The sequence below is a fragment of the Pocillopora verrucosa genome, chromosome 4 (assembly GCF_036669915.1).
Source record: "Pocillopora verrucosa isolate sample1 chromosome 4, ASM3666991v2, whole genome shotgun sequence".
In the NCBI taxonomy this organism is placed as follows: domain Eukaryota; kingdom Metazoa; phylum Cnidaria; class Anthozoa; order Scleractinia; family Pocilloporidae; genus Pocillopora; species Pocillopora verrucosa.
Window position 1 is genome coordinate 29,558,610 of NC_089315.1, and position 27,122 is coordinate 29,585,731.

The 27,122-nt window shown below is 39.5% G+C and overlaps 4 protein-coding genes and 2 pseudogenes across 5 annotated transcripts; all 6 read right to left on the bottom strand.

Moving 5' to 3' along the window:
* Positions 1-492: 492 nt before the first annotated feature.
* On the bottom strand, positions 493-3,339 carry LOC131779759 (kelch-like protein 3; annotated as a pseudogene).
* A 6,358-nt stretch (positions 3,340-9,697) lies between these two features.
* On the bottom strand, positions 9,698-12,363 carry LOC131779793 (kelch-like protein 5). The gene is made up of 2 exons (XM_066166027.1): positions 11,483-12,363; positions 9,698-11,264 (listed from the first exon to the last, which is right to left on the bottom strand). Exons 1-2 carry the CDS (start codon positions 12,308-12,310, stop codon positions 10,383-10,385), a joined length of 1,710 nt encoding a protein of 569 aa, XP_066022124.1. The 5' UTR covers positions 12,311-12,363; the 3' UTR covers positions 9,698-10,382.
* Positions 12,364-13,537: 1,174 nt separating this feature from the next.
* On the bottom strand, positions 13,538-16,375 carry LOC131779773 (kelch-like protein 20; annotated as a pseudogene).
* A 318-nt stretch (positions 16,376-16,693) lies between these two features.
* Positions 16,694-19,182, bottom strand: LOC131779767 (kelch-like protein 12). Of its 2 annotated transcripts, none has more exons than XM_066165798.1 (2): positions 18,331-19,182; positions 16,694-16,823 (listed from the first exon to the last, which is right to left on the bottom strand). In XM_066165798.1, exons 1-2 carry the CDS (start codon positions 19,156-19,158, stop codon positions 16,752-16,754), a joined length of 900 nt encoding a protein of 299 aa, XP_066021895.1. In that variant the 5' UTR covers positions 19,159-19,182; the 3' UTR covers positions 16,694-16,751. The 2 variants fall into 2 exon arrangements, with proteins under 2 accessions (XP_066021895.1, XP_058952350.2); XM_059096367.2 differs by lacking the exon at positions 16,694-16,823 and adding an exon at positions 16,835-18,023.
* A 677-nt stretch (positions 19,183-19,859) lies between these two features.
* On the bottom strand, positions 19,860-23,275 carry LOC131779761 (kelch-like protein 28). The gene is made up of 2 exons (XM_059096359.2): positions 22,367-23,275; positions 19,860-21,540 (listed from the first exon to the last, which is right to left on the bottom strand). Exons 1-2 carry the CDS (start codon positions 23,183-23,185, stop codon positions 20,545-20,547), a joined length of 1,815 nt encoding a protein of 604 aa, XP_058952342.2. The 5' UTR covers positions 23,186-23,275; the 3' UTR covers positions 19,860-20,544.
* Positions 23,276-24,070: 795 nt separating this feature from the next.
* On the bottom strand, positions 24,071-26,696 carry LOC131779770 (kelch-like protein 3). The gene is made up of 2 exons (XM_059096369.2): positions 25,852-26,696; positions 24,071-25,312 (listed from the first exon to the last, which is right to left on the bottom strand). Exons 1-2 carry the CDS (start codon positions 26,680-26,682, stop codon positions 24,413-24,415), a joined length of 1,731 nt encoding a protein of 576 aa, XP_058952352.2. The 5' UTR covers positions 26,683-26,696; the 3' UTR covers positions 24,071-24,412.
* Positions 26,697-27,122: the final 426 nt, after the last annotated feature.

Consider the following 27,122-nt stretch of genomic DNA (forward strand, 5'->3'; position numbering starts at 1 on the left):
TGGTCACCACATCCTACTTCCAATCTAGTGGCAGAGAAAGAGGCATTCAGGCATGTAATGCAAAATCATTCCGGAATACAGATAATGAGGTTTTAGAAACAGATTTAATCATTTCCCGAAAAGCAAATAATCTCGTTGGAAAACTTCAGTTAGTAGAAGCTAGAAGCTAGTAATGCTATCTTACAAGAAAGAACTGATTTCTCCTCTCAATATCAAGTGGACAAATCATGAAAATAAGGAAAAAACATCAATTAGGGGATTATTAGTTGATCCAATACCAACTTCTTGGAGATAACATCATAGGAATTGTACGGAAGACAGTAAGGAGAATTACTAATGAGATCATGGGAGAGAATGGGTTAAACTACATTGACGACCTCAGCAGGTAAACTGTTCATAAATCGCAGTTCAGATGGAATGAAAGACTAAAAGGCGTTGTGGCATCAATGTAGAAATCATCTGGAGGCTGAGTCAAAGGAAAAATCTGTTTAATACAAATTATTGTGGTTTAGTGTAGATAAAAGAATTAGGTATCGCGCACGTTTCTATCCAGCCTTGAAGGACATTTATCCGATAATAGTCAAAATTACTACTGCAGAATTGTAAATAAAGTAATAACAAGCCTAATTAACCCCTGCACTAATAAGAGCCGATATCTTCTTTACTGAAGAAACAAGGGATAAGCTCTTGGAGTGGTAATTGCTCTTACAATTTACATGGATTTACATATATTTTTGGATTTCTTTCTTACCCATGAACTTGATAATTGTGCTCAAAGATTACAGGAATTGTTTTGAGGTTGGATCAACAGACTAGGAGTAACACCAACCTACTAACGTTTTATGTAAGTCGACTGCAATACAACAACTGTTTATGAGTTAACTTTTGAACTGTTTGTCAAGTCTATTCTTCTTCTAAATCAGAACGGTGAATGAACTCATTCACTTTTCGTATATTCTCTTTTTAGAGGCAAATAGCAAAGAACTGCACATTGTTCAATTTTTCCTAAGTTCTCCCACTCATCCAGAGGAACAGGATACAACTCCCCTGGTGAAATTCTAATCCCACTGTCAATTGGAAATTTATTGATGATGAAGTACACCCTCCCTTCTATTTCCACTGCACCAAGATTATTGGCGGGAATATGTTCTTGTTTAACAACAGACCAGGTGTTGGTTTCCTCACTATACACTTCTACTGGTGCGGGATAATTGTGATTTTGACAAGTACATTTGCCCCCAGCAACAAAGAGTTTACCATTTACTTCGAAAAGACTGGATCCAAAATGAGGTTGGCAAGTTCTTGCCTTTTCTTCCCACTCATTCTTAGCCGGGTCGAAGCAGTGTAATACTGCTGGTTTATACTCTCCTCCTGTATGAGACGTATTGCCACAGAGGACAAATATTGATACCTTTGAATGAACTATTGCTCCAATATTGCAGGCCTGATAATAAGCATTTGTGCTTAGCTTTGAAATGCTTTGCCACTGCCTTTTGCTAATGTTGTACCTATGAGGAACCTGACCTAAATAAGAACTAAAAGCATAAATGTAATCTCCTAGAATACACAAATTGTTAATAAATTGTGTGGAAGGAAGCTGCTTCATCTCCCAAGCATTACTCTCTGTGTCGTAACGATAAAATAAAAGGTCACCAACCAGGGCTTGTCCCGCAACGAACAAGTTGCAGCCAACAGAGACTGCAGCATGGCAATTCAACGCCTGGATCGACGGTACTGTCGAAAGTAAAGATTTCCATGTTTTGCTTTGGAAATCAAAATATTTCATTTGGGCTTGAGGAAGAACTGCAATCAGAGCCTGAAATGAAAGAGTAACGTATCCGTTAAATCCAGTTAAATCCAGTCACCGGCCTACTGCTGGTAGTGACATTCAAAACGGCAGGTGAAGAAACTGAGTCATTCACATATGGATAAAGGGGATAAATTCCAAATAACTGTGATGCTGTGTCAGTGGGGAATGTAACAAGATAATTTGGTATTATCAACTGAGTTTATAACGCAAACTGGCCACCATAAAGAGTTTCTTTACGGTGGCTAATTCACATTATCAACTCAGCTGAGTCATTAGAAGACTTTCTCATTTCATCTCCCGTTGTTCACCCAAGTATTGCTTTTCTTCCTTCTTCTCACTAACCGAGAACTTGACGCAAGCTAGATCTCTACACCATGCGTCGTTTTAACGTATGCAAACATCATGTGAATACCAGTAACAATCACAGACTAAGACAACAGTAGTATAATCCTCTTAACATTCGCTATTAGGCCAACAGAGTACGCCCTGGTCCCCAGTAGTATTACCGCCCATCCCCCACCCCCTTTGCGAACGGTCAAGCTCATCGAATACCTTTATTCTTTTGAGAAGTGAAACATCGCCTCTTCATTTGAAAGATCTACGCAGCTGGGGTATGATCCTTTTTAATGAATCTTTCACGGTCCTATCCTAAGATGGCCTGTTTGTTACAAATGAGAATCGTTGAAATAACGTTAACTCGCCTGACTTGTTGATCTTGGTTTAGTTCTTTCCTCAGCGAACTTGGATAAATTAGAGGGCATGTTGCTATGGACTGATGCTTCATACACTTGCTTATAAATCTCAGGATCTCTTTTCATCTCTTCAGAGTTCAGTTCTTCAATCACAACTCTGATGTCCACCAGCCCCAGACGAACAGTTCCAATAACTTTGGCTGCAACTGCCATCCTCTCCTCCTTCTTGTGCTTAATCCACTGCATCACTGATTTGAAGACGAACGTTTCAGACGGTGCACTGAGGTCATCTCGGCTGAGAAGGCTGACTAACTGGTCTGGTTCTATAATGGACAAAAATTCTTCGCTTTCACAGATATCCTTAAACGTTAATGCCATTTTGCTCTCCGCCGCCTCACGCAGATCTTTCATACCGTGTCTATCGGCAACTGTGCAGAGCAGACAGTAATTCTGCAGGTCCAGTCGGAGCTGAACAAATTCTTTCTTCAGGAAATCACTGCAGCGTTGTACAACACTCGCCACTTGAAGGTGAAATGCTGCAGCGAGTACTTCAAACACGTTTTCCTCGGTGACATGAAGATCTCCAGTGTAGATGGAGTCTAAGATGATCTTTAGAGCATTTGACGTGATGCTTTCGTCTTTCAATTCAATTACTTCCTGGCTTGACTCCTTCATTCCATTTGTAAACATGGCGTAGAAATAATCGCTACTTGCAGCCAGCACGATTCGATGAGCTGTAAAAACGTCTTCGCTGACTTTTAATCGAACGTCGATGAATTGACCCTCATCCCTAAACTTAGCGCATTTTAAAAGGAGAATCTCCGAGGATGCAGCCATTTTAACAAGAGACACAATTGGATTCGCACGACTCCGTCACTCGCTTGATCGCGTCACCAGAGATCAATTAAGAAACTTGAGTTAAGCAACATTTGCATATCACCCAGGGGAGGGTAAGAAAGATGAATATTAAGAGGTAAGGAATTTGAGATCATTTGGGCTTAATCTTACAATACTTTAGGAGAAAAGGGTTACAGCTGCGCCTGATGTCGTTCAATTATTGCGATTTTTCCACCACAAAACACTCCGTAAAGTATTTAACTTAGTGCGCCTATGAAAATACATTTCAGTAACACGGGAACCAGCCGGAAGTTTAGAGTTTTTTTCCCTGGCGGTTACAACAGATCTTTTGTTTGTACCGTTAAGCCTGAGATACTAAGGCAAGAGTCTTCCAATTGATTGTCAAGACTCACCAGAATTTATTCCATTCTTTGGCCGCCGTCTGCGTCTCAAAACTTCTAAGTACTAAGGACGCTAAATTTGAATTGATTTCTCCTTCGAGGAATTTACAGACACTTTACATTAAAAGATAGACAAACAAATTTGCATTTGTCACGTAACTCACTTTTTTCCGTCAGGTGTAAAGTTTATTGCAGTTTCTTGTGATCGTATAATAACTACATGAGTTACAACGACAGACTTTCAGTGACAGTTCCGCAAAAAGTCAAGCTTATGCCTAACTTGTAACTCTTAGTTCAAAACAAGAATTAGCTAAATTATGCCTTTCAGTATTTAAGTTAGATTTTTTAAGCAATGTTCAACTGGTATCTCTCGATCTCGATCTTTCAAAAAGTAAGAGGCATATGCATCAAGCAAGCATCGATTCAAAGAACTTACTGAAATCTGTATTCATTTGCTCTTGCTTTTAAACGTGATCTCAACCGAATGGTTTCAGTAGTTTATCGAGTGGTTCAGTAAAATCCCATGAGCCATAACATGCCTAACATTGGCAATGCTTCAGTGTACGTAAATAACCCGAAATTACGTGCCAGTGAACAATGCCTAAGAATGGAAAATATTTAAACGCAAGGAAACGAGTGCACTAATTTACCTACTGTGGTTATGGTTTGCGAGTCAAAGACAAAACACTAGACGATAAACTAAAATTTATTGAGCATCATAAAATGTACATTCAATGTGAAAGTAACAATTTGACTAGCATATTAAATTATAGCACCTCAGATTTATTAAGATCAGTACAGTTATAACATCAAATTTCACTTTCCTAGGTTCTCTAAGTTCGTATCCCAAAAATCGCTCAAGAACCATAAGCACACTTGATACAACCCTGATAATTTAATTACGGATTCTATGGGCCACTTTTAATGCTGACCGAAACTGTTAACCGAGAGTCAATAATAATGTTTCTACACACAAACTTACAAACATATCTCCAGCAGCAAAACTGACGATATGTTTTTTCATGCCATCCCTCTGCCTTTATGCGCCACTACATAGTGAGGGTCTCAATGGGGTTAACCGTTAGCCTAAATAGGCTAAAAAATCTAACCGTAACGCGTAAAAATTGACAAATTTTAATTTGGTCTCAAAAAAGTTAACCGTAAAAAAATGTTTCTGGTGACAATAATGGAAAGACGTTAACCTGTAGCCGTAAATTGGCTATAATTTTAATCGTTAACTTTAAAGCCGTCACCCATTGAGACCCTCCATAATCATGTCATAGCTCCAAATTAATGACTATGAAATACGAAAGACACAAAAAAAACACTTTTCAGTTTTATTTATGCATATAGAAAACTCTATCATTAGTAAAGAGATGAAACAGCGTGAGTCTTTATTAACGTGCGGGTACCTAAATTATCTGACGTGAATAATCGAGAAAAAAATCAATACATTGAATCCAGGTTCCTAACTTTCCTGATTTTAAAAATCCAAAAAACAAAATGGGTGCTTCCCAGTCCTTCTAAGTCTAAACCACGCATTAAATGTTGTTGCGAGGTGACTGCCTTTGTCCAAGAAAGGCGTAAACAAAAAAATTTTCAACATTTTATGCTGTGATAAATATTTTTTAAAACAAACCATTCATTCATATTCACACTTAAATTTTGACTAAGTAATAACTTCATTTTGACCATTAATCTAGCTCCGAGCTTCTTTCAATTTAAGTCTTTTTTTTACAGGCAAATAACGCAAGACTGCCTGCTCACTTTCAGTCCGTAATTTTTTCCATTCATCAAGATTAACCTGGTGCGTGTCCTCTGACTGAATTCTTATCCCACTGTCGACTGGAAATTTGTTGATGATAAAATATACCCTCCCTTCTATTTCCACGGCACCGAGACTGTTGGTAGGAATATGTTTCTGTTCTACAACAGACCAGCTGTTTGGTGGTTGTTTTGCTTTCCCTTTACCAAACCAAGGTAGAAGTCTTTTTTTTTCTTTAAAAACTTCTACCGGTGCATTTTCACCGTACGGCCCACCGCCACAACCCCACCCCTTTTTCCCCCCTACCACATACAGTCTGTTATTGACAACAATAAGACTGGATCCAAAGTGAGGATAACACGTTGAGGCGACGCTTTCCCATTCATTTTTTTGGGGGTCAAAACAATGCACTAAGGCAGGTTTTGCTCTATTTGCTAAAAGCAAACTAGAAGGGTCTTCAATGATCCCATGCATAACATATAACTTATAGTTCATCACCGCCACTGCTACAGATTTTAACTCTATTCGTTTAAATAAATACAAATTTTCCCTGCATTGCTGCCAGGTGTTGTCAGCCAAACTGTAAATCTCGGGTGGACTAGATTGACTTATTGCATAAATATAGTCACCAATAGAACCAAACATTGGATTATCTTGGGGAAACTCAACTTTGTAAGTTTTTCCCAGGACTTGGTCACTATGTGATAACGATAAACATCTGATTCTACGATATTTGATGAGGCTAAATACAAACAATTTCCGATATATTTCACACTAGACCACTCTTCTACTACTTCACCTACATTTGGCACAGATTTTAACAGTTTCCATTCTTTACTTTCCTCAACAAAGTAGTAAGGCATCGGTTCCCGAACAGTTCTGTAAAGGTTTGACCTCTCCAATGGGCAAAATGTAACAAGAACCTACAGCATAATAATAAAACATCTCTTGGTAAGCAAGGGATTATAAAATCTCTTCAGGTAAGGCATCGGACAGGATTTATCGCCTCGGGGGGAGGGGGAGAGGTGGAATTCGGAGGAATAATTGTGTCACTTTGTAACATGTTGGCGACGACTGACCCCTCCCCCTAGGCGACAAATAATGCAGGTTCCTAGATTCAAGTCCAACAAATTAATGCGAAGTTTTTGTTGGTACACCAGGCAGAACCAAAAAAAAACCTCATTTTATATGTTACAGGAAATGGGGGTTGGGTTTTTCATTGGGTTATTTTTCGCACACTTTACTCCTATCGGACTGAAGCATTTCGTTTGTAATTTTCGTAACATATCGAAATCCCACAGTGAATATGAATACCTTTTAACGGAGGGTACCGATAAAAACTGTGATATCCTTTGTAGTTTAGTTACTTTGCTGAAAGCCAAAAAATGGATACAAGAAAAGATGGCCAGAAATAAAGTAGCCGAGCACACTCATAACTCAATAATCATACTCAACGTCTGCAACACAGACCCATCAGGTGTCCATCCGGTGTGATTAGAAAGTACTACAAAGTAAAAGTCGTCGGCATGCGGTCTTTGTTCGCGGGAAAAAAAGATTTGTAATCCACGAAAGTACTGGAAATTCGATTCAAGGTAAATAAAAATTCGTAGGACTTTGATTGAAATCGAAGTCAGTGAATTATAGTTTCATTACTCATACTCAGACGAATCACGTTCAATCAGCAAATACAAGTTGGCTTACAGGTTCCGTATGAGTAGCACAATATAAATCATACCTGAATTACAAGCATTACTCTGCTGTTACACTAAGATTGCTGCATGTCTGTGGTTATTTGGAATATAATATTATGTAGATGTTACTGAGGTATTTCATTTTCTTCTTTTAAGGGCATTTCGGCAACAACACTAGCCAATGAAAAAAAGCTAAACAAAGCCTTCAAGGTTTGTTTTTGTAACTCTGGAGGATGGAGGAAAGTCCGAGCTGCAATAAATTTATTGAATATCTGATAATTGGAAATAGATTCCAGGATAATTTTGAGCGGCAAAGATCTTAGAAGGAACTTAAAGTAAGTGTGCCCATACTAAACTGATTTTGTTTGTAGGAATCTAAGCATGTTATGCTGGTCTTCTCCGTGCAAGGAAGTGGACACTTTCAAGGTTATTGGTCTATTTTATGGAGGAACCTACTGATATACACTCGCAAATAACATGTCATATTATTCTTGGGAGACCAGATACCTTGAGCCTAGAAATAACTTGAGACGGGTTGCTATAAGGCGTCTCAAACGAAGGGTTCAGCCTCCAAGTATCATCGTCTCTTGATTTATTTAAGAACTAATCTCCGAGAATTCAAAAAGAAAGTTCTTGCCATTCTGACCAGGTTCATTCTCTTTTGTTTCAGGCTATGCATAGATGACGTCACCCATTGGCAAAGACAAGTCTCTGGAGTTTGGTTCAAGTTCGCTAAGTGGTGTTTTTAGTGTCGAATGGATAAAAAAGTATGTGCTGTTCATGCACTTATTGTAACGTATTTGCTGTTTTCTTCATTAAACTCCACATCAATAACTTGCTAAGTCTTAGTCAGGACAAAAAGGGATTATATTTTGGTGAGTTAGAAGACGTACACTGACATAGAAAAATTTAAAGTAAAAATGTATCACTCTCATGAGTCACATCTTGTCATATCTTATCATGTTTTATATTCTCCTTTCAAGTGTAACCAAAGTCCGTTTTCCCATTATACCACAGAGCCATTATTCCATTCCAACAAGCTCACCACCTTGTCAACCCTTGGAATGATCACAAGAAGGTTCAGATTTGTCGCGATGGACAAGTAAATGCAAATCACTACAGTGCACTATGAAGAGGTTACTCTCTTGATAAGGGATAAGAGATAAGACAAGACTACAGCGCACAGGGTTGGAAAACCAAGAGCTCCTTTATCTCCAGCTTAAAGGTCTTAAAGGTGCCCTCGGCTGTATTCTTTTCAAAGCATTTTCATTTCCTGCGGACAACAATAGAATCGTGAACAATCGAAGGAAAAAACTTCACCTGTGAAAACGCCTTTGCTCTAAAAAAGGGGAAGATAAACTCATCGGGAGATGGGCTTCGGTTACCCTGTGAATTCAAATTAAAGGTCTAAATTGATAGCCCACGAACGAATGGTGCCGAAACTAAATCAAGAATTGGAAATCTAGGAATCACAAACATGCTCATCTTCTGCAAAAGCTGGAGCCTAAAATAGGGGAAGACCTCTGCAAACCGATCCCCACCCCACCACTGGTCAGTGGCAAGGTGCACAGTACACTGCCATGCAACAGGTGTACGCCACCCACACCCCCTCCATGCCAATACCTGATCCCATTCCTTCAGCGCACTCTCGACTTACCATTGCTGCACCGTGTTCTCGTCCCCAAGTTATGGCGGCCCAGCCTATGGCTGTCCATCCACATCACGCCCTCCCTTTCGGTGCTCATGCAATGGCACTGAAGTCTCAGTTTCGTCCAACGGCGTCTCCAAGGTTCCCCGGGGCAGTTGTTCAGGCACCCCATATAAGGACAATGGGTGCACCACACGTGCATCAAGAGGCTCGTGTAATTCTCCAAGGAAGTGACGAAGTTGGGAAAATTTCACTCTGAGGATGGGAATTTTTGTGGATTTTTTCGTATGAACCCTTTTGAGTGCAAGCCTCAAATAAGTGAGGCACTAAAAGTTTAACAACCTTTGATCCTCCAGACAACGTTGATGGAGCTTTTTGGAGTTGTTCTAGATTGACTTTTCCATCCCAGTAAAAGATTTCCTCATGGTGTAAACTTCTCCAATTTCTCCACACCCCCTGACATATCAGAAAGCGACCCAGTCGTCCTTGTGTTAAATTGTTAAAAGTGAAAGTAGAAACTACGGAGGCGTGCACTCTCTCTGTATCGTTTATTAACTTTTTGATAAATCACAGACTGACTAATCCTTTCCCTTCTCTGGGAAAAGTTGTTTCTGCAGTCAGGCGTCCACGCGACCTGTTGCCATAAACGCGTGTTTGAATCGTTATGCGGGCGAGTTTGTGAAAAAACTTGCAGATTGAAATGGATGGTGTGCAAATTCGGGGACCGTCCTGAGTACACTTCATATTGTTCTAAAGGTCATAAGCGGAGTGTAGACTAAAAGAAGAACACAGGGATGCTGGGCATACAGTCTCTAGATTAGCTAATAGAAGAGAAGAAACTAAATAAACATGTAGTTTAAAACATTTATTTAGGAAGTATTGATATTTACAAATTACCAGTAGGTAAAATATGTTAAAGTTCACACGGCAACCAGGTGGACAATCAGACATGCTTTGACGCTACTCTGGTTTATAGATTTAATGAATGTAACCGAAGAAGTTACAGTTCAGAGACACAACGTGTGTCGAAGGAGTGTCGAAACGTTGGGTCTATGAATTGTAACTTCTTCGGTTACATTCATCAAATCTGTAAACCAGAGTAGCATCAAACCATGTCTTACCGATAGGTGTTATCGCTCTTGTTATCAACTGATTACATAACGATATGACACGGAATAAACGTTATTTAAAAATCAAATCAAGTCAAGAACGTTAGAGAGAATAACCACAAGGTGCACATGACACACCCGCCTCCCTTACGTCTACTGTGAAAACTTTCTGCTGATAAAATATCCCTAAGTCCATTATGACACAGGAGTAGAACGCCTCCTAACTCTTCGAGAAGGCCTTCCTACACGCAGTGTTATATAGATGATAAAAGCATCTGTAGTTAATCACGTACACGGGTATTTATGGGCGCACTTTCACATTTTCTCATAAAGAACTGCACTATTCGTAAAATCATTAGGGTTGTGTTCCAATTGGCGAAAATAAAACATACGGTAAGAGCACTTTCACCGTATCCACTGTTGTGTCTTTCACACCCCATCCTTTCTAGTTATAACCAGGAAACCAAGGGCTGCATTTTGGTCGATCTTTGCCAAGTTATCCCACTTGTTCAAGAGAGCAGAATCCAGGCTCCCATGTGCGATTCTGATCCCACTGTCAACTGGAAAATTATTGATGACAAAATAAATTCTGCCTTCTATTTCCACTGCATTTAGATTGTTGGCGGGAATACACTTTTGCTCAACAACAGACCAAGTGTTGGAGTCTTCGTTATACATTTCTACAGGTGCAGGGTTACCACTTGGAAGATTATTATCCCTGTCAATAGAACCTTTGCCCCCAACAGCGTAGAGTTTGTCGTTCACTACTATAAGACTGGATCCAAAGTGACGATGTTGGGTTGTTGCTTTCTTTGTCTCCCACGCATACGTTTGTGAATCAAAACAGTGTAAAACTGTTGGTTCAACCAAAAGGCTATGGCGCGAAGCTTTGTAGTGTCCATAAAGAGTAAACACTTTTGAATGCAAGACGGCTGCACCACTAAACGAACTAGCACTACTGATGAAATGTACCCCGATGTTGTGCCACTTACGTTTAGCGAAATTGTAGCGGTAAGTAGAATGTTTGAAATCGGCAGGGATTGCGTACAAGTATTCCTCTAAAAGACACAGATTTTTTGTTTCACCACATGGGTTTGGAAGTCTCTCCCACACATTTGCCTCTGGGTCATAGCGATAAAGGCAGTAACCAATGGAGTCTTTTGCAGCAACAAACAAGTTATTGCCAACGGATAACGCACAATAACAATGAGTGGCATCAATAAACGGTGAACCGATTGGCAACCATTTCCAAGCCTTGGGTTCGACGTCGAAGTACTGTATTCTAGCTTGAGGTGAGACAGCAACAAGAACCTGAAACAAAATCACAAGGTTATAAATAGGATGACAAGAAACTGATAACCGAAAAGGAACGACGACAATTGAGGATGAAGGAGAATGACACAGACTGCTAATAACATACTTAATTGCACTCATCTTAAAACGCAATATATTTTTAAGAAAAACTCTATTGTAGCCATGTAAGTCTTACATTTTCAAGTTTCAAACTTTTTTTTTCGGAAAACACTTACCGGGTTCTTTGATCGTGGCTTTGTTTGCTGCCTAGCGGCTTGAGGTTTATGGGAAGGTTTGTGTTTATAAATTGCTGCTTCGCACACTTGCGCATAAATCTCGGGAACCTGCTTCATCTCCTTCGTATCCAAATCGTCAATCACAACTCCAATGTCTGCCAGCCCCAGACGAACAGTTCCGATAACTTTGGCTGCGACTGCCATTCTCTCCTCCTTCTTGTGTTTAATCCACTGCATCACAGATTTGAAGACAAACGTCTCAGAAGGTGCATTGAGGTCATCTCGGCTAAGAAGGCTGACTAGTTGGTTTCCACCGATGTGCGTCAGGAATTCTCTCCTCTCGCACACATCTGTATACATCTTAGCCACAGCACACTCTGCAGCGTCTTGCAGATCTTCCAGCCCATAGCTCACCGCAATTTCCCAGATGCGACAGTAAGTTTCAAAGTCGAAACGAATCTTGACGAACTCGGTCAGCAGGAAATTACAACACTGATGAACAGCACTCGCGACTTGAAGATGATCTGCAGCAGCAAGAACCTTGGACACGTTTTCCTCGTTTACAAGAAGATCTCCAGTGTAGATGGAGTTCAGTATGATCTTAAAAACATCAGGTGAAATGCTTTCGTCTTTTAGCTCGATGACTTCTTGGTTGGACTCCTTCATTCCATCTGTAAACATGGCGTAGAAATAATCGCTATTCGCAGCCAGCACGATTCGATGAGCTGGAAAGATGTCTTCACCAACTTTTAATCGAACGTCGATGAATTGACTTTCGTTACGAAACTGAGCACATTTCGACAGAAGAATGTCGGCATGGGCAACCATTTTGTTGATCGAAAAGAGATTTTCACTGCTATTCAAAGTGCGAAAGAGGAGCAATGTCATTCACGTGTTTGAAGTTCTGGGGATCGCGTGATTGCTTGACCGTGGATTGATAGCTACGTCAGCTCGTTACCATGGCCACTGGATATCATTCGCGTTTAAGTAACGAAATATTTAATTTTATTCACTCCTCAAGCGATCCGTGGGATAGTGAAGATCTGTGAAATCTCCTATTTAGGGAGGCTGATAGTAAACCTAACAACACATTTGTTAAGTTTTCCTATTCTGAAATTAAAGTAATATTTGTTTTGACAATATAATGAATACTCAATTTATCACTGGCTGCTTATCATGGCTAATTCAGAGAGTGCCGTTAGAGACAGTTAACACCTCCAGCCATTCGCAAAATTTCTAACAAAAATATCTATTAATTTTTTAGATCGACATTTTCCTCGGGGTTGCCGTCGTGACTGCCTAACTTCTCTTCTCGGCCGTCACATACATAGTCCAGTTTTGTCTCAGGGACCAGTCACCGTTTATCTCCTAGGCAAGGGGGGGGGGGATAGGCGCGAGTTTGAGGATCTTTGGGGATCACATGGTTTTCAGGGGGATCAAAGGGGGGGAATTATAGTCTCCGCCAACGGAGCCTGATAGAAAATGAACTACCAAATAACTGCTTATGAAGAGGGGGGGTGGGTGGGGGTCATAAAAATATTACAGAGCCTTGTGGGGGATTAGGTAAACTTTGTCGTGAAACACCAAAATCCTCCAGTCCCCCTCCCCCCAAGCGCGAATCCACGAATTTGTGCGAGGGTCGCAAGTTAAAAAGGAAAAAAAAAACCGCAACAACAACGGAAGCGGACGAATTCTGGGACGCCTCTGAGTACTGTAACTTGCTCCAAAAAGAATTCGTGGAACTTAGATTAGAGAAAAATCAGGTCGTCTTTGAGTTTGTTTACACACCGTTTTTATATGACTTCACGGCTGCAGTATTGGCTAACAAGACAAGAAAACGCCTGCCATGTTGGGGTATCAAATCAGTCCTGCGGGATTTGAACTCTTTTTTATGACCTTTTTTTTATGTGAACACTTTCTTTTGTTTTGAAAAATCTCAGAGCTGCTTACCACGTGGTTAGGACCTTCAACAAGAAAAAGGACACTAATTATAGTGTTTCTCTCAAACATTAAGGTAAATTTATTCAATACTCAAATGCTTTACAGGAGGCTTGGAACAGATTTAGATTTTACCAGTAGTCTTAACTGCTGGTCTAACATAATCTGATAAGTCTAACAATGCAGCTTTAGGGTTAAAGCCAAGTAAAATTGTAATTTGGCGAGGTAATCTACAATTATGAAAATACACAGGTCTTTGTACGTCTTCGATATTATTGCCTGCACCATGTTGCAGAATTCCACACTGCGCTAAGGAAAATCTCTGCGAACCGCTGGTTCGACAATTAACAGGACTGTATCTTTTCGCTTTCTTGCATTTATTTATGATCCATACAATATCCGTAATTTCTACATTCAATCGATCTCGATCGTCTGTTATAAGACAGTGATTCTATTCATCTACTATAACAACGGAAATGCACGCCTAAACTACGAAAAACCAAGATTAACATTACATATTAAAATCCCAAGCTATTTCCTGTTAACTTGATTTTAACAGCTGTTTACCATTATACGCCGATCAACACATCAGTAGCACGCAGTATTAACGGCTCAAATGACACATAATACAACGTCACAGGACGTTCCAACCCAAACGCGCGCGTACAATTTCTTTAGACAATTCCTTATCTAATTATTTCAGATTAGTATTGTTTTTCTATATCACTTCTGCTGTGTGCAATCCAAACGTTCTTGCTACAAGTCTATCATTACCGTGCTACGCTTAATTTTTCATCTAAATCTTAAGTAACGCAACTGTCATCAAACCCTTAGCTTACATGATTAAATTAGAAAATAAAGTATCACGCGATACGCTTACAAGATTGTCGCGACACATCAAAGACCGGACATCTTTCTAAATAACTTTCTGATTACTTTTCAAAGATTTCTCTGCAGTGAGAGAATTAACTCAATCCTGAGTTTGCCATATTTAACGCTTTAACTTTCTGAAGTGAAATCTATGCGAGTCCATCTCACAGTTTACTGAATTTCATTATCAACTAAATGGGGGCCGAGACACAGGCTTGAATCCAGAAACGGCCGACGAAACCTTACGTTTTTCAGGCTTGATTTTCTGCAATTTCTTTAATTGCAGTACACCTGGCATTTCGCTACTTTTTCGATCATTCGCAGGCCATAATATAGCTTATTTTCACTCAACCCTGAACATATTCCGCAACGGAACAACTAACACATAATTTGCCTCGCTCTTAACGTATGGCTTCCTAGCTCGGTTGGTCTGAATTACGCTCAACTCGTAACTGAAAGGGACGAGTTTCTGCATTTACTTCTGATTATAGTTCACCCGCAGTTATCACTTCTTTGCTAAACAGACAAACTTATCAACGAGAGAGTGTTTTCTTGATATGTACCTATTTTCTCTTCTCGAACACGCATTGTACAACGGTCTTTTTTTAAAAGTGATTTACAACACGGATCTTTAGCTTCATATTTCTCGATTATTTTTCCAAGATAGAAATGTTTTCACATGGTCATACATTCCACCTTTCCAAAGTGCATAGTTATAACATGGATGAATGAGTAAATATCTACTAGAAATAATGCTCTGTGAGTAATTAAGAGAAGTCAGTCAGCCACGCTTGACTCGTTTATCACCCACCACTCTCCCTCTTCATTACCATATAACCAAGGGCTGCATTGTAATCTATTTTTCTCAAATTCTCCCACTCGTTCAGAACAGCAGAATTTAGGCGCCCGTCTGTAGTTCTAATTCCACTGTCAATTGGAAAGTTATTGATGATGAAATACACCCTCTCTTTTGTGTTCATTGCATTGAGATTATTGGCCGGGATACGTTTTTGTTTAACAACAGACCAGCTGTTGGTTTTTTCGTTACAATATTCTGCCATTGGACTACCTCGAACTTTGCCCCCAGCAATGTAGAGTTTCCTTTTCACTACTATCAGTCTTGTAGATTCTTGGTAACGGGTGGATGTTGTTGCTTTTACTTCCCATTTCTTCTTTTGAGGATCAAAACACGACTGACGTTTTGAAAGCATCCTCATTTTTCTCCAGAACACTCACTTTTGAATTTAAAACCACTGCACCACTTATGTTATTGTCTGTTTGTACTGTAGGGTGAGGAAATGCTTGCCACTGCCGTTTAGTGAAACTGTATCTTTGACAAGCTTGATAATCGTTTGCACTCACTGCGTACATCTACTCATCTGTAACACAGAGATCAGTGGTATTAAAATAAAAATAAAATGTTCTTACTGGGTTCTTTGATCGTGGCTTCATTTGCTCCACTGAATACTAAGGTTTACAGGTTGGCCTGTGTTTATAGATTGCTGCCTCGTGGACCTGCTTGTAAATTTCAGGAATTTGTTGCATCTCCTCAGTGTTAAGGTCGTCAATCACAACTCCAATATCAACCAGCCCCTGACGAACACCTCCGATAACTTCAGCTGCAACTGCCATCCTCTCTTCCTTCTTGTAGTTAACCCATTGTATCACGGATTTGGCTACGTTACAATCTGCAGCGTCTTGCAGATCTTTCAGCCCATAGCTAAACGCGATTTCCCAGATGCGACAGTAAGTTTCAAAGTCCAAACGAATATTGACGAACTCGGTCAGCAGGAAATTACAACACTGATGAACAGTACCTGCGAGTTGAAGATGATCTGCGGCAGTTAGAACTTTGGACACGCTTTCCTCGTTTACAAGAAGATCTCCAGTGTAGATGGAGTCCAGTATGATCTTTAAAACATCTGGTGAAATGCTTTCATCTTTCAGCTCGATCACTTCCTGGCTTAACTCCTTCATTCCATCTGTAAACATGGCGTAAAAAATAATCGAACGTCGATGAATTGAGTTTCGTTACGAAACTGAGCACATTTCGACGGGAGAATATCGGCATGAGCAACCATTTTACTGAAGAAAATGATTCTACTGTACTTCAATTTCAACAACAGATCAGACAGTGCCTTGCGGCAATACGGTGTTTAGGCGATCGCGTGATCGCGTGACCGCTACACGCCAACGTCATCTCGTTACCTTCATCACTTTTATCCTCCTTCTAATCTAGTGGCAGTTTCAAACATTTCAATTTGATTTCTCCTCTCAATATCAAGCAGAAAAATGATGAAAATAAAGAAAAATATCATTTAGGGGATTATTAGTTGATCCAATACCAACTTCTTGGAGATTACATCATAAGAATTGTACGGAAGACAGTAAGGAGAATTATTAATGAGATCATGGGAGTGAAAGGGTTAAACTACATTGACGACCTCAGCGTGTACACTGTTCATAAATCGCAGTTCAGATGGGAATGCAGACCAAACGGCGATGTAGCATCAATGTAGAAATCATCTGGAGGCTGAGTCAAAGGAAAAATCTGTTTAATACAAATTATTGTGCTATAGTATTGACAAAAGAGTAAGGTATCGTGAACTTTTCTTTCCAGCCTTGAAGGATATTTACATGAAAACTGACAAAATTACTCTAGCAAAATTGTAAATAAAATAATAACAAGCCTAATTAACCCCTGCACTGATAGAAGCCGATATCTTCTTTAACTGAAGAAACAATGGATTTTTAGGTTCCCTTCTTACTTATCAAGCTGATAATTGTAATCAAAGATTATAGGAATTGTTTGAGGTTGGATCAACAGACTACTCATATTTGACGGTGAATGAACTCACTCAGTTTTCGTATATTCTCTCTTTAAAGGAAAATAACAAAGAACTGCACATTGTTCAATTTTTCCTAAGTTCTCCCACTCATCCAGAGGAACAGGATACACCTCCCCTGGTGAAATTCTAATCCCACTGTCAATTGGAAATTGATTGATGATGAAGTACACCCTCCCTTCTATTTCCACTGCACCGAGATTATTGTCGGGAATATGTTCTTGTTTAACAACAGACCAGGTGTTGGTTTCCTCGCTATACACTTCTACTGGTGCGGGATAATTGTGATTTTGACGAGTACATTTGCCCCCAGCAACAAAGAGTTTACCATTTACTTCGAAAAGACTGGATCCAAAATGTGGTTGGCAAGTTTTTGCCCTTTCTTCCCACTCATTCTTAGCCGGGTCGAAGCAGTGTAATACTGCTGGTTGGTATCTTCCTTCTATACAGCACGTATCGCCACAGAGGACAAATATTGATTGATGAACTATTGCTCCAATATTGCAGGCCTGATAATAAGGATTTGTACTCAGTTTTGAAATGCTTTGCCACTGCCTTTTGGCAATGTTGTACCTTTTAGGAACCTGAACTAAACAAGAACTAATAGCATAAATGTAATCTCCTAGATTACACAGATTGTTAACTGCCGCATATCCATTTGACGAAATCTGCTTCCTCTCCCAAGCATTACTCTTTGTGTCGTAACGATAAAAGAAAAAGCTATGATCCGGGGCTGGTCCTGTGACAAACAAGGTGCAGCCTACAGAGATTGCAGAATCGCAACGAGCCGCCTGGATCGACGGTACTGTCGATGGTAAGTTTTTCCATATTTTGCTTTGGAAATCAAAATACTTCATTTGAAGCTTAGGAAGAACTGCAATCAGCGCCTGGAATGAAAGATGAGCGTCGCTAATCAAATCTAATTTTTCCTCCTTCCCACTAACCAAGAGCCTGTCACACGTTAGATGTCTACATCAGGTCCTTTTTACCTTTCTGATAATTTGGGAACAGAATTATTTTCTTTGCTTCAAAAGAACTACGTAGTTAGGGTACGGCCGTGTTTGTCACATTGACCTAATAAAAATTTAATTGAGCTGATTATATCTCAAAGGATCGTGAGTTGTTCACGGTCCAATTCTTCAACGAGGCTGCTAGTTATTGTAAATGTGAATCAGTAAAACAGCATTTACTCACTTGACTTGTTGATCTTGGTTTAGCTCTTTCCTCAGTAAACTTGGACAAATTAGAGGGCATGTTGTTATGGACCAATGCTTCATAAACTTGTTTGTGAATTTGAGGATCTCTCTGCATCTCTTCTGTGTTCAGTTCTTCAAGCACAACTCTGATGTCTACCAGCCCCAGACGAACAGCTCCAATAACTTTGGCTGCAACTGCCATCCTCTCTTCCTTCTTGTGCTTGATCCACTGCATCACTGATTTAAAGATGAACGTCTCAGACGGTGCACTGAGGTCATCTCGGCTGAGAAGGCCAACTAATTGGTCTGGTTCTATAACGGACAAAAATTCTTCGCTTTCACAGATATCCTTAAACGTTAATGCCATCTTGCTCTCCGCCGCCTCTCGCAGATCTTTCATACCGTGTCTATTGGCAACCGTGCAGAGCAGACAGTAATTCTGCAGATCCAGTCGGAGCTGAACAAATTCTTTCTTCAGGAATTCACTGCAGCGTTGTACAACACTCGTCACTTGGAGATGAAATGCTGCAGCGAGTACTTCGAACACGTTTTTCTCGGTGACATGAAGATCTTCAGTGTAGATGGAGTCTAAGATGATCTTTAGAGCATTTGACGTGATGCTTTCGTCTTTCAATTCGATAATTTCCTGGTTAGACTCCTTCATTCCGTTCGTAAACATGGCGTAGAAATAATCGCTACTCGCAGCCAGCACGATACGATGAACTGGAAAGACGTCTTCGTCGACTTGTAATCGAACGTCGATAAATTGACCTTCATCTCTGAATTGAGCGCATTTGCAATGGAGAATCTCAGATAATGCAGCCATTTTGCAAGACGATTGATGCGAAAGACGATTGATGCGAAAGACGATACACGAGATATTACTTTCGCTCGATTGCGTGATCAAATATCTACAACGGTCACGCAAACACCTTCAAGTTACGAGAGGAAGGGGGAAGGGTTGAAAAACAGATGATAGGTATCTTCAAATGGTGAATTAAGTTCAAATTTTGAACGAGCGATGTCTCTTTTCGAAGAAAGGGAAAAGATCTGTTTTTTGCTTTTGGCAATGCTCAAAATGTAGGATTGGGCAAACATAACAGATGGTTGTAATATAGTGACAGAGTTTTCAGTTTTTTTTTGGAATAAGCAAAAAAGGTGTAGTTATAACTAAGAGAAATCCTTGAAAATCAATAATATCGACTCGCCGTTTACGAGAATCGACTCCTCTGGAGCGCGAGCACTCTCTTCTTAGTGTTTTTCCTTCATTGTCAACCCACCCTTTAACTTCCATAAATGATTAACAAAAAAATCCTTTATATAAAATCCTCACATTATCCAGCAAACTGGTTATGAGAATACTCAAACTTATCAGGTAGAAGTTGTTATTTTGATCTAACAACAACAAATTCGTATAACCAAGTTACAATGAAATGTGTAGCAGCTAGAAGGGAGAATTAACATCAAGATCTTGAGAGTGAAAGGGTTTATCATTTATTGTTAAAGCCCATTTAGTAAAAATAAACCTTTTACCAATAAATTCACAACTTTATTATGCAATCAGGTTATTACATGGCACAATAAAATCAATCAGAGCGTTAAAGTATCATACTCATTAAGCCTTTGCAAGACTAAGATCAGTTTATGACCTCTTGACCTTTGCCAGTTTTCAGTTTGCATACTTAGTACTTTAGTACTTTTTTCTACAGCTCTACCATGAGTCATACTCATAACCAACAGTTCTATTTCATGACTCCTCCTCATTTCTAACTATGTTATCTTAAAATCTTAACTCAATTTACGTATTGAAAACCAAATTGTGTTTTCATGTGCCATACCCTCAGCTAATTGAAGGGTACACAAACCACACAATAACCTATTTCATTATCCAACTGCATATATTATCCAAATGCACTGCACTCATTGTTTCTAATTTGACTCCCCTATGGGCTCGTCAAAATACAACAAAATTCGTAAAAATACTCAGTGATACTGCATACAAAACCATATAATAAGATATATTTATTGCACACCTATTAAAACTACTTCTTCGAAACAACAGTTAATTTTAATAGTGTGTGTTGAGTACTATAATAAGGCTTTTCAGTAAACTACATCAAAACAAGTATCTAGACCTTTTTCTTTACCATTCCGTTCGTTAACCGATTTTTACATGTCTAAAATTTTTACCTTGGATTTGTCACTTCTTTGTTTATCTCAAGTTTTCTTTCTTGACAGGCAAATAACACAAGACTGCTTCTCCACTTACTTTTGCTAAGTTTTCCCATTCATCACCTAAGTGGACAGGATAATTTTCCTCCGGAGGAATTCTAATACCACTGTCAATAGGAAAATTGTTAATTAAGAAATACACCCTCCTTTCAATTTCAAATGCACCTAAGTTGTTTTTCGGGATATGTTTCTGCTCCACAACAGACCAGGTGTCATTACGTTTGTCATACAATTCCACCACCTGGGCCCCTGTACGATTTCTGTGTGAAGCCCCTGCCACACATAGTCTGTTATTGACTACAAAAATACTAGAATCAAAATGAGGATGGCAGGTCGAAGCTTTACGTTCCCATTCATTTTTCTCTGGGTCAAAACAATGCACTACCGCTGGTTTGTCGACCCACGTATGATTATCAACTGCTTGATAGCCATGAATTACATATATTTTATAATTCATTACTGTTGCCGCCACAAATCCGAACCTTTCTTTGTCACGTTGTACATTTTTGACAAAATTCAACTCTTCCCCAGCTTGCCAAACGCCAGTGCTCAAAGAATACCTTTGGGGAGGATTTGATTGAGTAATGACATACAAATACCCACTGACTGAGCATGCGCAAATCTTATTCCGTATGTCCCATAGTTCAAATGGGTTGCATAGGTCATATGATTCCCTTATTTTCAACTCTGGAAGTTTCTCCCACTTGTTATTTAATATGTGATAACGGTATACAACATAGTCACGGTCTTTCCTAACTTGCATCTGCACCTCTGTGACTACAAACAAGTAACTTCCAATCAATTCTGCATAACAACATACATCAATCCTTTCATCTAGCTGAGCAACCGATGCCAAAGGCTTCCACAATTTGGTGTCAACATCAAAATATCGAGCGAAAGCGAGTTCAGGGCAAAAGTCGGCTCTGGTCCTCCACTCACTTCCATACATTCGAGTAGGATGGATAGCCACGAGAACCTGAAATGACAACAAAAAAAAAACTTGAAATGAAAATGATCTCGTTGAAGCACGCAAGTGATACCAAAATCATTATGCTGAACTAGGCTTTGATAAAAGCTGGGAACAAAATGATACGATTGTTAAACTTTCAGTGTTCCATTGCAAAAGATCGCTTCTTGATCAATTAATTATAACTTGAAATCAATCTTTAGTGATTACAAGAAAGCCTAGGAGTAACGTCTAGAGTTTGACACCAACGGATTTTTAACGAATAAAACGCTCTACACTCTCAAAACGGAAGCTCGTATACTTATTCATTGCAAACCACTTTAATAGCGGCGAGGCACATGAAGCTACATGCACCAGAAGAGAGACTATTCATTACAAACCTTTAAAGCTTTTTCATTTTTAAGCATCATCGTCAAATGAATAAATTTAATGGTAATACCGATTTTACTATGGAGAAAGTGTGCTACGAAATTAAATAAGAAAATTTTCGTCCTGATCCGCCGGACTTACGTGGTAGGCAGAGCGACTTGATTGCATTACCAGACAGAGGTTTAAAGAGAGTGTAACTCCAGAACTGATGAAAATTCTGAAAAAAGGTAACCTGACAATTTCTCTTAAAAAGGGCCGAGAAGATTTCACATTTTCTCCAACGACACAATCGGAAATGTTGGGGCAACAATGGACTAAGTCAGAGTGTCACACCTCTTCTGTTCAGAACTGAGAGAGTCTATGAAACCGGGCTCTCTTTAGTCGAGTGAATAGGGTATGCTATAAACAATAAATGAAATTTTCATATAAACAGGCAAATGTAAGATGACTTGAATTACATTCTCACCGGAGACATTGATCTTGGTTTCATTTTCTCTGCAGCAAATTCATGTGAAGGAATACAGTGATGCATCATGGATTCTTGTAGATGCATGTTTACCTCGGGAAATCGCTGCATTTCTTCTGTTTTCAACTCTTCGATCACAATCTTAACGTCTACCAGCCCCAGGCGAACAGCTCCGATAACTTTTCCAGCAACTGCCATCCTCTCTTCCCGTTTGTGTCTGATCCACTTCAGCGCTGATTTGAAGACGAAAGCTTCGGAGGGTGAATTGAGGTCATCTCGACCAAGAAGGCTGAGTAGTTGATCTGCATCGATGTGAGTCAGGAATTCTTTACTTTCGCAAACATCTTTGTACATGGATGCCATCTTGGCCTCTGCTGCCTCTAGCAGATCTCTCAAACCGAGTCTTTCGGCGACTGTACACAGCACGGAGTAGTTCCTCAGGTCAATTCCGTTTTCTATGAATTCCTTCTTTACGAAATCACAACACAGTTGAACAACACTTGAGATTTGAAGCTGACTAGCTGCGAGAAGAACCTCAAATACGCTCTTCTGGTTGACATGAAGATCACCAGTGTAGATTGAGTCCATAACGATCTTGAGTATCTGCGGTGAAATGCTTTTATCTTTCATTTCGATCACTTCCTGGTTCGCTTCTTTCCCATCTGTAAATATGGAGTGGAAATAATCGCTATACGAAGCAAGTACAACTCGGTGAGCTGGGAAAAGTGTATCACCCACTTTCAAACGTATGTCGATAAATTCTCCTTCTCTACGGAACTGGGAACACTTAGAGAGGAGAATTCTAGAATGGGCCACCATCTTTGTGCTGTTTTAACGCAAAGATCTCTGCTTGCAAAAACTTCGAAAGAAACAAGAATGTCTTTATACGTGATCGCGTGACCTCCCACTGACAACTATGCTAATTTCCACTTTAATTGGTTGCTTAGTTACCGGTGACATACGCCCAGTGATGCAAAGATTAGCTTGCAAAGATATCAGTATCAGGGTCTCTGTTGGGGCATAATCCCGACGATAATCTTTTTGCAGTTACATTGGAAACTAATAGTGGTATATCTGAAGAAGGTCGATGTGGTAAATAAATCAAAACTTTTCCTAAAATCATTGGATTAATTCATCAAACGTATGACGTACATCTTGTTTAACATCTTCTCTTCATATAACACCACATTTTAAGTCATATCTTTTACGTGGAATTACTTTTTAAATTCTCGTTATCCCTGCATTCTGCTGTAATTACATATATACACACTTTTTTTTTAGGATAAAAATCACGAGAACTGTTAGCGTTATCATTTCATACAGTTCAAGGCTTTCTCAAAGCCGGTTGTATTTCGTAAAAAGTTGATAAGAAACACACTGACGATAGATTTTATACCCCGAACATTATTTAGAGTGGTTTCCAACCCACTGCTGATGTTATAACTATAGAATGTAAGTTCAATCCGACCATAACTGAGAACATAGCGGATATACAACAACCGTGACTATTTTTCAATTTTGCAGGTACATACGCATAAAATTCAAAGAGGTGTTTTTTATGAGAAGTAGTGTGTCAAAAAAAGGATTGACTATCTTAGTTATAGCGGCATGAACTGCTGTCTCAATTTTCTTCCCTGGGAAGACCAGAAAACTATTTCTAACTAAGCAAGAAAAGAATTAGCTGGCACGTTTTTGATCCATCAATTAGTCTTTATTATTCAAGTTGAATACTCATAACAAACGGTAAGGCTTCCTTTTTAAAACAGTGATGCATTGACACCAAGAAAGTGATTTAGGAAAATAACTGAGAATAATCCCTGTTAACAAGTAAATAAAGCCCCACAACTATCGGTAGTAAATAACAAAGCCCGACCCTTAACTTACGTCTTTTAAAACTGAACCAATTCTACCGACATTCATAAAATCCAAGCATTCAGCTTTTGAGGTAGGACAACACCCCAGCATTCTAATAAGACAAGCTGAAAGTTGTATTTATTCTTCAGCCGACACAGTTAACAACAGCAAATTTAATTCAAATCACAAGCATTACTCTGCTGTTAAACTCTCGTTCCTCACAGGTAGGTAGCACAAAACTGCGTTATAATCAACCTCTCTAAGATTCTCCCATTCATCTAAAGGCACAGGATACTTTTCTCCTGGTGGAATCCTAATTCCACTATCAATTGGGAAATTGTTGATAATGAAATACACCCTCCCTTCAACTTCAACCGCACCGAGATTGTTGTATGGAATGTGGCTTTGTTCAACATGAGACCACTTGTTGTTCTGCTCATCATAAATTTCAACTGGGGCGACAGAATTGTACGTAATAGAACCTATGCCCCCTGCAATGCATAGTCTACCGTTTACTACAAAGAGGCTGGAATTAAAATGACCACAATTAGCTGATGCCTTAGCTTTCCATTGATTTAGTTCTGGATCAAAACAAAAAACCACGGCTGGTTTATCCTCATATCTAGGAAACCCACTTCCGGTAGATCTCATCTCTCTATCAATACCATGAACTACAAACAAACACGAGTTGAAAACTGCGGACGCTTTACAACAAAATGTGTTTGGACGAACTCCTGTGATGTAAAATGAATTTATGGATTGCCACTGATTTGTTTTTAAACTAAACCTATGAGGTGGCTGCGATTCTCTGATTGCGTAGATATAATCATCGATAGAACATAAAGAATCGATCTTATGCTCACACCCTAAAATAGGCGGTAGCGTCTTCCAAGTATTACTAACGGTATCATATCGATAAGTAACAAAATATTCTTCCTTTTTTCCCGCTACATACAGGTGACTACCGACATACTCTGCACAGAAACACGCATTTGCCTCAGTCAACTGAGCCATGGTTGGAAGAGGTTTCCATTCTTTGATTTCAAAATCAAAGTACTGCATCTGGGCTTGAGGAGTAATGGCCACAAGTACCTATCAAGAATACCAACGGGTGAGATGAAAATCATGGATTTGATGAAAATTCAAGGTAAACTCTATCAATACTGCATCGATTACGATATGCAGTTGATCCCTTTCTTCACGGTCCCGCCATAAATCTCCGACACTTCCCACCAACGACGTCAAATTGTGATCATGTGACTTCGAACAATATCTTTGACAGACCATTTAATTTTCCCACACCCTTCGAAAATATCCAAGTTATGTCATCGTATTTTGTAGCTCTCATTAATTTATAACTGTATCAGGATTTTGCTAGACTTTTAGTAAGCCTGGAAACATTTTTGAATCAAAGAAGTCTTTCGTTGGCCTTATTCTGCAATTTTGGAGAATTCTGACTTTATTTATCTTTTGTTTAAGGTGTGATTCCTCTTTTCCTGTCTTTTATTTGTGTTGTATTTGTTCTACTATTTGAATAAAATTTAATTTAGGATAAAGGGCATCTAATTAGCCCACTAGCCTGCCTGGGACCTTTCCTGAGATCTAGAAAGATAAACAAGTGGTTTTCTTACCGATTTCATGGACCTTGGTTTTGTTTTGTTGGTAGCGAACTCGGAGCTAGCTGAAGGCTCGTAGCTGTACAACAGTGATTCGTGCAAAAGCGTGTGAATCTCTGGAATGACTCGCATTTCTTGCGTATTGAGCTCCGCTATAACCTCTCTGATATTCACCAACCCCAGACGAACGGCTCCAATAATTTTGGCCGTAACTTCCATTCTCTCTTCCTTTTTGTGTTTAATCCACTGCATCACCGATTTAAAGATGAATGTCTCGGTCGGTGCACTGAGGTCATCTCGGCTGAGAAGGCTGAATAACTGATCTACTTCGATGTGGGTCAAAAATTCTTCGCTTTCACAGACATCTTTATACATCTTAGCAATTTTATACTCGGCAGCTTCTTGCAGATCTTTCAAGCCATGGCTATCAGCGATTTTCCAGATGCGGCAGAATTTTTCAAAATCAAAGCGAAGCTTCACAAACTCGGTCAGCAGGAAATCACAACACTGTTGAACAACACTCGTCACTTGAAGATGATCTGCTGCAGCAAGAACTTCAAACACGTTTTCTTCGTTGAGGTGAGGCTCTCCGGTGTAGATGGAGTCCAGTATGATCGTTAAAATATCAGGTGAAATACTCTCGTCTTTCAGCTCGATCACTTCCTGATTTGCTTCTCTCATTCCATCTGTAAACATGGCGTAGAAATAATCGCTATTCGCAGCCAGCACGATGCGATGAGCTGAAAAGATGTCTTCACCAACTTTTAATCGAACATCAATGAACTGCTCCTCGCCTCTAAACTGAGCACATTTGGACAAAAGAATCTCGGAATTGTTTACAACCATTTTGAAATGTAGGAATTTACTGATTCCGGAGGAGCAGAAACTGGGGCAAATCATCGTGTGACCAGGAAATCAAATAATCACGCAACATGAGTAACTACACACCAGCCCCTCCCCAACCCAACATTAACCACAAGATGACCGTAAGTGGTTCGGTGAGTGGTAGGTGTGCAGTTGCTCAGATATTGACAATGATCCAGATGTCTGAGACGAATGTCTTGCGTGACGGAAATATTTCGTTTTTCTTTCTGTTTGATTAATCACGGCACAAAGCAAGTCGAACGTTATGGTTTTAAGATTCATTCTGCGCTCAGAGGAGAAACTCAATACAAAAATTTCTAAATCAAAATGAAATCAAGGAAGACTGACACATACCTTCCAATATGGGATTCGTGTTACGTAACGTGACAAAGGGGCGGTTGTGAAGGATTGGTAGAATATTC